Below are 13430 nucleotides of genomic sequence, written 5' to 3' on the forward strand. Positions count from 1 at the left end.
AAGCCTGAAAGCAAGCAAGACTCACTATCTTTTACCTACAGTTTCAAATATTACTGTTACCTGAATAAACTTAACTGAAATCAAGCACTAATCAAAGATTAAAAATGTAGAAAATATAGTGGCTGTCAGCACCCCACTCCTCAATATGAGATTCGGCCAAGATTATACAGCAGAAAAAAGCCCAAACCACAATTCTTTAACAGAAACAAACAGAATTAGGTCAAGAGAAGGACAAAACATGAAAAAGTAATGGGTTCTGTTTTTTTTTTTTTGCATGACAACTCCAAAATGAGCTGAATTTGCAAAAGCAGTAACTAACTTTATAAAGCTGTAATTGTAATAAATCCAAGTGCCATCTAAGGTAACATAGGCTCCTGCATATTTCAGGAAAGTACAAAAAGCTTGGTATGTAAGAAAGGAAAAGATACATTAAATGTGACTGTGAAGGGGAAGCAAAACAACTTCACTTCTAGTTAAGAAGAAAGTGACACAACTGGAAGTGTCTTTCTTTACCTACAGTTTGTTTGAAAATGGGGGAAATATCAATTCTCCCACTGAAACAAAGTGCAGTCTTTCCCGTCACCTCCTCTGGCCTTGCCGCGGATCCTTCGCGACCCGCCTAGCACGTAGCACTGAGCTGATGCAACAGCTCATTATTCCTGTATTCCCAGGGGAAGAGCCTCAAGAGTGTTTCTGGCAGGTGAGCTAAGAGAGCAGGCTGCTGTGAAACCAGATGTACCAGCTACCACAGGTCTCCATCTCTCCTTCCTCTGTGTGTGCCGTGGGGATGAAGGGGAGCAGCGCGTGCAGGAGGGACACGCGTGTTCCACAGAGCCCCTGCTCGCGGCCCCTGCAGCCTGGAAAACACAAACCACCTGGGCTCCTCTCAACCTCTTCATTTGTTTTCAGAAGACAGGGACAGAATACTACTTCTGGGAGAGTCTGAAAAATTCTTTAAAGCTGCTTGTCATATATCATTCTGAATGAAGTTGAGAGAAACTCCATTCCCAAAAAAACATGTTATTTTTCCCAGAGATTTTTCCATACCAGTTTCCTTCTTAGCTCTATTCATTTCTTTTTCTTTTTCCGCCTACTCCTACTCTTTACTACCTGTGCTAACTCAGTGCCAAAGGATCACAGTGTGGGTTTCCACAAAAATTCAGTACAAGGTGGAGGCTTTTGCCTGGTCTGCCTCGTCCACCAGCCAAGCCCACCCTTCCAGACGCTCAATGCCAGCCAACAGTTTTTCCATGTAACTCCACACAGCTCTGCACAGCCCATTTGTGAATACAAGTCTGCTGTATTTGCAAACTGAAGGGTTTGATTAAATATGCTCAGAAGCAGGAGCTATTTGCATTTAATCCAGCACATGCTGACAATAAGATGGTTAAGCAATGTATTTATGTTATTCTAGCTTAAACCTCATAATTTACACCACATCAGTAATGTTATATATAAGGAGCATGAAGAGTATTTTTTCCTGAACCCCCAATCCCGCAAAAATCTCCAAATGAGTCAAACAAATTAAAGATTAAGTAGGTAAGAAAACAACTAAATTGAACATTAGAAATAGGGTTATTTCATGTTTTACTAAAGTAGAAAATGTATTAGAAATAGAGAGACTTATCAAAACTATTTTTTGTGAAATTAACAGCTTTGGGAAGAAGCACAAAAATAATATTACAACACAGCTGTGCTTTCATTTTATCTACTTCCTGCTTTTCAATCTCCAAATACGTATATTTTTTATAGTAGATAGCTTTTTTATTAAGAAAAACCTCAGAGAAAATATTGGTCAAGTCCAGAAGTTCTTCAACAGGTTAATCATGATGCCTAGGCTTTTGAGAGTCAGCAAAATTAATTTATTATAATAAAAAGAGTTGACTACCAACATTTTTTTTATAACAGTTTCTCAGGCCCTAGGGTCTCTCTGGTTTCCTTAGCCTTTGCAAAGACATTGCTGTAGTCCTTTTTTCCTAAAACATATGTGAACTGTGTTTGCAGGGCTGGAAACACTTAGAAAGAAAGAGAAAATGAGCACATTATCCATCCTGCAACCAAAAGGCACCACACTTATTTACCATCAATTTTCTGTTTCATATCTCAGATTCAGCACTTACTGCGTTACAAACAAGCATAGCTATCAAAAGCTGGATGTAAGGAATTAAAGCATTTTAAACACTGAAACAGCTCAGAGAAATGCCTTTGGTCTGTCAGGTGTGCTTCACATTTGTGTACATGCCAGTCCTTAGGTACAGACATTTCTACAAAAGCTATTTTAGGCACATGCACACAGAGCACTGTAGGCTGAGGGATGCTGCATGGGGCCACTGTCTCCAGTTATCAACTTTTCACAGCCACCTTTTAGTCTATGGTTTAGCAACTCCTCAAATAGCAAACTCATAAATGCTTAGTTCTTTGTCAAAACAAAACAAACCACCAAAAATAAACAAAGAAAAAAAAATTAAAGGGATACCCATAGATTCAGTACTGCAGCGTGTAGTAACATTTTGTGCATGATTTGCCATTTGCAGATCTGTGCATATACGTGTTATCCATCCTGCAACAGAACACTTGTTTGTTTTTTTTTTAAGTGCATTTGGAATACTTCCCACTGCAAACACAGTTCCCTTTAAATCTTAACTGGAAGCAGACTTTATCTCCTAAAGACATCACAACATTACAAAAATTGGGGGAAAAACAACACCTAAACCCCATAACACTGATGCTACCCTCAGCAGGCACAAGGAACGCGGTGTCCTTTGATGAAGCTACTGGAGCAGTGGCAGGCAACCCTTCCTTTGACAAGCTTTCATTGTCAAGCTGTTCCCTACAGGAAGGGTTGCATGGAAGAATTTTGAGAATTGGAATGTGATAAGGAGATTGCTGGGCATTATTCACTTTGGGTCAGATGGAATATTCCAAACATAAGCCAAACCACACAAGGTACAAGCTGAAAAATTCTTCAAGGTTGCCTTTCAGAGTTTATCTTAAATTGTTGCCTTGGCAAAGAAAGGTGTACAATGTCCTTCTCAGTGCAGAAAACTAGCTAGGCTATAAAAACCAAAAGCACAGTCTTCTTCTAGGAGTCCCTGAGAGGACAAAACATCCTCATGTCTCAGGAAGACCCTGTACTCTCAACCAACCTGCAAAGCATTTGCTACCTATTGATCCTCCCTCCTAAAGCTGAACCTGGGCTGCAATAAATCTCAGGGTTTACTACCTGCACAGCATTTATTTCTGAATTCCTGCCTCCTAAAGGGAAGTTGGAGGTTAAAACATAAATAAAATTGAACAAAAACCAAGCAATATGAAGGATTTGATAGAACACTCACAGGGACAAAAGAAGGGACAACACACTCTCTCATCACTCTCTCATCACAAGAGATTCAGGTAAAGAATCTCATATATATATATATATATATATATATATATATATATATATATATATATATATATATATATATATATATATATACATACAGAACTAAACTCACCTAATATTTTCAAACACTACAGCAGATTTGACCCAATCTTTGAGTAATGAAGGATTTTGGAAAGATTTTAGAAGTAATTTAGATTTGAGCCCAGGCTTTAGTTGATTAGTATGATAGGTTTTTGCAATATTTTTTCCACTTGTTTATATAAAGAAACCTGTGGTTTGCTTTGGCATTTTTTCTGCAGAAGGAAATAAAAAAATCATGGGACCAGTAACAGTAGCAGATACACCAGCAACAGCAATGGCAGTGTCTGCTCTCTGCTCCACTTCTGGAATGACACATGAAGAGCCACAAACCAGAACATAATTGGCCTCTAAAGACTGAAATAACTCAAGTTATTACTGCAGCTCCATCCCATTGGCATCATGAGCCTCTCCCAGACTTTACTGCCAAACTCCCATGACTTCTGGAGTACCACTTATGTGCTACAAGTAAATTAATTGACAAGCCCATGGTAACGCTGGAAATTGGCATCAGAGAATCCAGCTCAACCCAGGAGACCCACACTCAAGTTTTAACTATCAGAATACTATTTCTTTCTTTACCTAAGAGTGAAGCTACAATGATCCCAGAGATAAGTATTTCTAAATGCCATCAGTAAACTAAAAGCCATCTAAAAGCCATCAGTAACTCACATACAGTTTCAGTCTGACCTTGAAGTAGGATTACTGTAGAAGTTGTATGGAAGGAGCAATTGTTTTTTTTATAGAAAAAGAGTTATGGCTATTCTGTAAAACAATTATAAGCTCATAATTGTTTCTCTTACTCCCTAAATCTCTCACAAAAGTATGAATAGAGGCCATACTCCTCCAAAGTTTTCATCACATTTTCCTTTTAGCAAGACACCGAGTCCAGATCTTTGTAAATTTACAAAGCAGGAGAGAAAAGCAGCATTTGGCACCCTACTTAAACTTTGCAATCTATAAATGTAGATTTCCTTTAAATAGGACACTACGCTTTGATTTTTCATAATGTTTATTATTGCATTTATTTTCTGCCTGCAGATATTATTAAAGATGATGTTTCATCTCAATGTATGTATAAAATCAAAGAAATGAAGAAAGGCAATCTGCCTAATTTAATTACTGTCCTGGTTCTTTCAGTAAATGATGGCTGAGCATACCAATATGAATAAGGATTTGTAACTAAATGTCACACTATAATTATGAAAGAGCAGGAAATTGAGATACAGACTCTGAATCTAATTGTTCTATGATAACCACACAAGTGCATCTCATGCAGAAGTATTCTTTAATGACCCTGAAGTTCACCACTGTGCTCTTTTGCACCTCTTGTCCATTAATGAAAAAATTTCTTGATATCTAAATTACGTGATGCTGTGTGATCCTGCTCCACTTAAGTGAGTAGGATTTACAAGTACATATCACTAGTAAAATTTGTAACAGACAGGAATCTAACATACACCATTTGAATATATCAGTCCTTCACCACTCTTCACACCAAAACACAGGGCTAAAAATACCAGTTTGCTCAGGAAATTGAGTATTTTCCTTGATCCACTAAGAACACACAGCACAGGCACATTATCTACATCCCAGACACATTTTAAACATATTCTGAGGAAAGCATAGCTAGAAGCTAAACTTACACGCCTCCTCATCAACTAGGTTTGGTTACAACTAAACTTTTAAAGTAAAATACACTAAAAGAGATTTAGGATAAAGGTAACTTGGTAGTAGTCCTAGGCTGTGTTGTGTTTTTCTCAATTAAAATAGGATTGCACCATTGATTTACATAAGTAAGAGAATGCAAGCAGGGCTCTCAATTCAGCATTCCTTTTTCAGAATATGGATCAAGATCCTGAAGACTAACCTTATATTAACCTAAAATTTCTAACTAGTTCCATTCCAATTTAATAATAACTTCACTATTTCTTCTCCTTACTCTCAGCACTTTACACCTGCAGAGTCCTAAGGCAGGCCTAGCCACAAGTGTGCAACAGTTACTTGCAATGAACACAAATATGCTCTTTTTATTTGATAGTGCCACACATCTTTTCACTTGCAAACCCTGCAGAAATCCCTTTCCTCCACGCTCAGTGCTCGTTCAGAAGCTGGTTAAAAAAGTTTAGAAGATGCCAAGTTTTATTTCATTCCCTGGAGACCTTAAGTTATTTAATTACTGTGCAGAATTTATTAAACAATGCTTCAGAGGAAAATGTGCACCTTAATAGAATAGGTCATTCTGAAAATATACAAAAAGCCTCTTACAACTTTTCCTAGATATATGGAAACTAGTGGTATATGACTTTCCACTCAATTCTTCAAATCCATGCTGGAATTCAGACATATGTGTGAAATCGGGCTGGCCACACTTGTGGCTCATGATGTAGCTCTTCACCACAAGAAGTTTGGTGGAGGAATTGCAGGCATTTATTCAGCAAGACGTTTTCTCTTGCAAAACTGAAAACTAACATGAACTTTACCTTTTGATTGCTGTTAGGACATCTGTATAGTGGTATAATTAAAGTAGTGAAGTTACACATAATTTTCTGCTTTTTTCATTATTAGTACTTCTTACTTTTTTATTACCTTATTATCCAAAATTTGTAGTGACAGGGGAAGATGCTAGCTAGCTAAATACTCTTTAAACCTGCTCTTTGGCAGAGACAAAGAGTTCTCTATTACTTTACTGTCACAATCTTTATTGTGTTCAAAGCCTTTAAGTATAAACCAAACTGCTATTATACACTCCAAACAGAAACCTAAAGAAATACTGTTCTAGTTGAGCCTGATCTGTAACACATAAAACTCTAAAAGATGGCATTTGGCAATGATGGGGTTTCAGAAGTGCTCAAGGAACTGAGCGTCCAGTTCCAATTAAAAATCAAAATAGGTCATTTGTTTGTAAATGCAGAAACATAGTCTGCTGCCAACAACACATTCATGAGCAAAGCAATACATTCAAATAACTGAAATATTTCTGCTCTAGTTCTAAGCAACTTTTTGATAAAAATGCATAGTTAGGGTCTTTTTTTCCTATTATCTATTTAAAAGCAAATTAAAACCTTTGAAAAATTTGCTTTCCTTGCACTGACAAACTCCTGGTCAAAAAAAAAAAAAAAAAACACCACCAAAAGACCAAAGGAGTTTCATCACAACTCAGCACTCCTACTGCCTACTAAAAAATTAATAAAAATAATTAATACATTGAATTAATAAGACACAGGAGGAACTCCAAACGCATCACAGAATTTTTAGTTAGTTCATCACATTCAAAGTACTTCAGCAACAACCTAATATTACTGGGTCAGTACACCAACTATTTAGTTTGGCTAGGTACTGATGGCAATTGATCTGCAAACTAGCTGGATTCCAAAGAAATACAATACAAATGCCAGACTTTTGCTTACTAAAAAAACAAGCACGCTGTGCTTTTGTTGGTGAGGCAGCTAATATCTAATGTAGGCATGTTACTAAAAGACCATATTCTGATACAATGATTTATTCTAATTTGACATTTACATAAGTATTTTTGTGTATCCACCTCAAAACCCTTTCTGCCTTCCCCTCAGTCTGCAAAACCCATGCTGTAATCTGTCATTTCATTCATAAACCTTGAGCAATAACCAAAACATGTACTTCCACAGAGCTAAGAACACACTTAAAATGCTTCTAAAAGACACGGTCTTAACTTAGGTTTGATCAAAATGTGTTCCATCTCTGAAAGTATTTGTTTTTTAAGAGCTAAATAATATTTTGATGGATTATAAAGTTTCATTCCCCAGAAAAAAAGATAAAAAATTTCCTTTCTGAAATATGCAGGGTGAAGTAACAATGCTTCAGTATACACTGGGTCACAGCTTTTCAGCTGAGGCTAGGGCAGCATTTAATCCAAAACAGCTAAAGCACTGGCCAAAGACAAATCTCTCCTGAAAATTTTAGCAAGCTTCATTATTCAAAACTACTCAGCAAGCATTCCAGCAGCAACATGATGGATGCACAGGCCAGCATGGGTACACAGCTAATCAATATCACACCCATGAACAGTCAGTGCATAGTGTGGAGCCTGATGGGGAAGAGACAGGAGCATGTGCTTAATATTCAGCACCAGGAGCAGTTCCCCAGCTTTCAGCCACACCACTCACTGCAAATTCCAGCTACACACACATCTTTGTAGGGGCATGCAGGGCACCCTGCCACCCATGGCAAATACTTGAGGAATTACCAAAGCCCCTGGGTAGCTGTGCTGTCGTGAACTTTCAGAAAAGGCCACTGTTTACTGCAGTCCTGATTTAATGAAACACCAACCACATAAAACCACTTAGATTTCAACAGGCTACAGCACAACACCAGCACACAACTCACGCACATTAACGAGCATTACTTGAATAAATTCCCCACTGCTTCTATCACTGAATATAAAGGTCTTCCTCATTCATTTGACTAATCAATACCTGGAATCAAATACACCATGTTTCACGAGGGAAAAGGAAAATGAATGAAGCTAAATTAATGCTGTCACTTTCTATAGTGGGAAATCATTGCAGGTTTATAGAAACCACTGATTTCATTATTTTACAACTGGAAATCAAAGCTGCAGCATATTTTAAAAGTCTAATTTACTGAGATTAATAAAAAGACACCCACAAGACTCATCATGTATGTCATATTATGCTTCATTTTAAGCATTCCATCTTAAGACCACTATGCAAAACTCTCAGTAAATCACATTGATTAATATTTTAAATTTGTATGCAGTAGTGCTCTGCACTCACCAAATACAATATAAATATTATTTTATTAAATTTCAAAGCAATTGTGTTAGGCAGGATAATAAAATGTCTTTGTCTTACATTCTTTGTCTCAACAATACAGCCTTTAAAACAGAAGCAAAAGTAGTAAATTAAAGCAGTAAACTCACAGAAAGTTGCAAGTGAGGGAATTCCAGACTTCTAAAGCTGTGCTAAGACCAGCAAAGCACAGACATTTATGTCCAAAGTAGAAGCATCTGCCTGAGGTTTGCAGGTGTCTCCTTAGCTTCTGTTGTATGGTTAGAGAAAAAGTTAGGGATATTTTTTAATTTGCTAATTCACTAGTACTCAAAAGGATTTATAGCACCTTTTTGCAGGAACCTCATTTCATGAGGATGCTGCTGGAGGGCAACCAGCTCATTAGGGAAAAGCTGAGGGGACAGAACAGGAGCACAAGTGAAAAATGAGTTGGAGTAATGAATAAATAAATAAAACCCACCATAAACAACATAAGAGGCAACCGATCTTTGTCTCTTTCTTCTTTCTATTTCTATATTTTAATTAACACAGCATACCACGTTCTGGAACATCTCCTTTCCTACCAACTAGCTTGTAGCTCCTCTTGAAAGCTCCTTAATAGAGAATTCTCCCAGAACTCTTTCCAATATAATCTTATTTTCTATTCATAAATGGTCACTAAAACAATACTAGATCAATGCAATACAATTATTTTGTAAAATTAGTATTATATTGTAAGCTTGAGTACAAAGTCGGAGACATACCCTCACACTAACAAATACTGTTCTTTAAACTAGAGCAGCTAAAAGCAAAAACTGTTGTAAATCATATCTTAACTAACAAATCTCTAAAAAACTGGAGTTCCTAATGGCATTTAAGAGAATTTCTCAATTTGCCATTAATCAGTTCATCAACAGTGTTTATTAACTGGGGCAGTACCCTTCAGAATTGTTACATCTAAATTACTCAGCTTGATGTATACAGCCTCCTCACCAAGGCATATTTTTGATATTCAAGTTACAAATGTGATGTTAGCCCTTGTATTCATGTGATTTGTCATTAGAAATTGTCATAGCCTTTTAAAGAATAGTTATTCCTAGCTATTCCTTAGTTATCCCTCTGTAACAAATGAAGAAAGAACTGAATAATTTTCCAATTGTACCTCTTCATATTGCATTCTATTTGTTAAAATACTGAACAGAGGTTCTCTTGGGACATGTCTCCCCATAGTAATTCCCCACAGAATTGTTTACCAAAAGCCAAATGGAGCACAGGTGAATGGCAATACAGCTGATGGCTTTAACCAAATAAATGCTGCAATCAGCATCAGTTCACAGAACATGAATTGAATTTTTAGTGTATGACAAACAGTCACAGTACTGCTAATACCTTTGACTTCCAGAAGAGCATAATTTTAATGTTTCTATTCAAAAAGCAGCATTTTGTGCAATATTTTTATACTCATGAACACCTTTATTTTGATAACAGACTAAGAACACATGCAATAACTCTCAGCTGACTTCAATATGACACATGTGGAATCGAAGATACAAGATCCCCTGCACGTATTAGAGAAACATGAGGACCTTGTTAGGAAGGCAAACAAATACTGCAATAAAATGGATTAAATATGTAAAGCTGACATAATATAGGGCTGAATCTTCTATAGAAGAGACAGCACATCCATCTAACCTCTAACTAAAGGAGGCTCACAAATCTATACACCTGCAATTGTCCTGACTGAATTTTACTGAAGCAAGCCATAGGTAAATTCTCAAGCTCATAGTTTTAAAGAAGCTTTCACAAAATGTTCAACAAACCTGCAACTGGCAAAAATTACAGAAAATCATCTACTTTTCAGGTCAGGAAGAATTAAACAGTCCTTTGGTTTAATTCCAATTCCATTAGAATAGTTTGTTCCACAGTAACAGTACTGGCTCATCCTCCATGTGCTATCAGCTGTCTTCTTGTTTCTGAAGCAGTCAGAATTAAAAATCTTTTTAAAAACATACATTACCTCCCAATTACCTGAAAGAGCTTATATGTGCATGGCCAGAAATATGATCAATTTTAATCTGATTGATTTATGAAAGTGTAAAGCTCTTCATTAAATTAACTGTATGTCTTTAACGTGATCACTTCTGAATTCTGGTGCCTGAGGAAAAAATTGCACCAAAAATATTTGATAATGTAATTTAATTGAAAAAGTTTAGAAGAATTCTATTTAGGTATGAATAGAGATGCCTCTTGGAAAAAAGAAAAAAAAAAAAAAGGCAAACCCAGAAGTGAAAACAGAGAACAGATTGACTTGGAATTACTGAAAAGAATTTTTGTTGAAATTTCTTAAATCCTGCAAATTGGCCACTTCACAAAGGAATCAGAAAAGGAATTTGTTACAAGTGTTTAAATGTCAGTATCTAGTTCAAGGCTTTTATGCACTCCAGTGGTATTCAAATGCTAAGTCACTAAAAATCAAGCAGGCTGCCTCAATATCTTAATACAAATTAAGGTGATGACTTACAACCATATGAACCATTTTGGGCCAGATCCTCAAGCAAAACAAAAATATCAGCTTTTTGGTAAATTTTAGTCAACTTCATACTGTGGCTCTACCCTTCCAAATCTTTCTTCCAAGTGAATGACTTTAAAAAACAGTGACAGCTAGAGAAATTGTAAATTTTTTGCAGCTAGGTTTACCACCAAAAAATAAAAGCAAAGAGTAAATATTACTAAAATAAACACATTTGTGTTATGTTAAATGTGCATACTGCATTGTGTGTCTCTTTTTTATTGCTCAGGATAGAAATGGTCATTCAGAAGACCGTTCTTCAGATGACAATGTAGATCTCTGTTTTAAAAGCATCTCATTTGCTCTGGATAATGAGCCAAGAGCAGGAAGATTATGTGTCATAGCACATCTCCATCTTAATTACTTCTCTATCAAGTATGTCGCTCAGACATTATTATTTTAGCTGCTCCAGAAGCCACTACAAAATCTTTGTAATCATATTCTGGACATAACTTTTATTTCACTGTTAATTCAGTGCTTTGTGAAAAAAAGAAGGAAAACAAAGGTCAGGCCAAGTGCAACACATCAGGGAAGTTTATTTATGGAAAATTCTGCCAGTTAATTCCTTTCCAACCAGTCCAGGGAATAAATAAGTCTGAACCCCATGATTTCTTATCAATGTTTGCTTCGGAAGCTTTTTGAAACCACATTTCTTTCCTCATCATTCAACTTTCTGTAAACAGTTAATAGCACTTTTCAGAATGGGTTAGAAAGGGCCTTTTCTGTGCAGTTCATTTATTGCATCCCAGCTTCCAATAATTTAGAAAACTATGATCATGAACATATTACTGCTACAACCCTCCACATTCCCTACCAAAGCAAACAGAACAGATGTTTCATCCTATAAGCAGATATACAAACAGGTTTAAAAGCACAGCTCAATGGTTAAACAGAATTATCATAGAGATAATTCAGATATGTTCAGAGAACAATCAACACAGAAAATATCAAACAGGACCACAGTTCCAGCAGTTTATCTGTAACCATTGCTAAATTTGCATCTTTGAGGAAACAAGAACTGAAGACGGTCCACACCAGCCAGCAAAAGTCTCAAAAAACCCACTTCCACATGAATCTGCAAGAATGTGCACTATGGGCATCTATGTGGGAGAAACTGGGATCAGGGAACAGCAGGTAAAAGAGAAAGTGAGAATTCCTTGGGCTTAAGTTCTTAGCACTGCCAGAACAGAGCATCACAGCAGAGTACAAACCCAGAACTGTACCTGGGATCAAGCACAAGTCCCACACAGGTTTGAAGACTCCAAATCCTGCTGAGTTAGCAGGACCTCTGTTCACAGACAAGGCCCTGCTGTCCTACATGCCAGCAAAGGAAATTCCTCTTCACAGGTCCAACAACTTACCTTGCATAATCCTATTATAAAACGGTAGTTAACACAGTATACAGCAATAGTTTATTGCTATTAATCAAGGCAGTGCAACAAGGCTTTAACCAAACAAGAGAGAAACCATCAAGTTACACTCATGTTTCAAGCCAAACCTTCTTTATTTGAAAAATATTATTCTGGCATACCCAAAATGTGATCACAATTATTCCACCGATGCTCTTTTGTTAAGTGCTGGGGGTAGGCAGCAGTCATTTTAAGTATTTAGAAAAACAGATGGGCCTGCCCTTGGTACTGAAATTCTGTAGCTGTAAAAATCACTTCCATTTCATAACTGACCATATGAAGTCCAAGTGCTTTATAAACAGCATTTTTCTGATTAATTACAAACACATTTAGAAATAACTCTAAAAAATTAATACCACTCTCCTCCTTCCAAGAAAATTACTCCTTTTTATTTCCAAGTAATTGTACTGAACATATTTGCTTTTTATTCCTAGAATAACATTACCTCACTAAAGACAGACAGCATTTATCTGACTTACCAGAACGCTGGTGATGTTGCTCTTCCAGGAACTCCAAGTCAAGCATTAGGTCATCTTCATCCAACTCACAGGAACCCAAGTTATTCAAAACATCCTAGCATAGATTAAAAAGAAAAGAAAAAAGAAAAGAAGCATTAGAAACATTTAGACAGGTGTTTTAGCCAAATTGCTCTGTACAAAATGATTTCCAATCAGATCTGGAAAACATGTTTAGGAGGAGCTACAGAAATTTTTTCTGCTAATATTAGAGCAGTGAGAAATGGTATGAAACAACTGTCCAACCTGAAATGTGTTTGTCACCATTGTCTTTTTAGAGGATCCCAAACATTTAGCAAAAAACCCCAGAAGTACAAGTAATATCTACCTGTTCAGTGATGGTTTTGCACCTTTGCAAGTGTAATCATAACTTTTTATGAAGAATAAAAACGTTATTTTTAGCACAACATAAAAGTATCAGTGAATGTTTTTTATTAAATTTTGTAATTCTGAGCACTGCCTGCCCTTACTAATGTATTTTGAAGAGAGAGATTTACTGTTTTATTTATCAAAAGTATAAAGAGATGCAAATGTAGCATAAACAGGAAATTCAGGCATGAATTATTAACTTGTCAGTTTTTAAGTACTTATGTGGGTGGCAAAGGCTTATACAGACAGAGAAGATACCTGACTCTGGTGCAGCTGCTTAGGTCCCCATGACCATTTGTTTGCCAAGTCTTAACCACAGACAGATAAGGCAGGTTT

The 13430-nt window shown here is 36.5% G+C and overlaps 1 protein-coding gene across 4 annotated transcripts in view; it reads right to left on the reverse strand.

Annotated features, from left to right (window-relative positions):
* CCSER1 (coiled-coil serine rich protein 1) overlaps positions 1–13430 on the reverse strand; it is a 603756-nt gene that overhangs the window by 477699 nt on the left and 112627 nt on the right. For all 4 annotated transcript variants that reach the window (XM_058803928.1, XM_058803929.1, XM_058803930.1 and 1 more), the window contains exon 4: positions 12690–12783. In XM_058803928.1, coding sequence (XP_058659911.1) covers positions 12690–12783 — 94 coding nt within the window. The remainder of the gene's footprint in view (positions 1–12689; positions 12784–13430) is intronic.

Source organism: Ammospiza caudacuta, chromosome 4 (assembly GCF_027887145.1).
Source record: "Ammospiza caudacuta isolate bAmmCau1 chromosome 4, bAmmCau1.pri, whole genome shotgun sequence".
NCBI lineage: Eukaryota > Metazoa > Chordata > Aves > Passeriformes > Passerellidae > Ammospiza > Ammospiza caudacuta.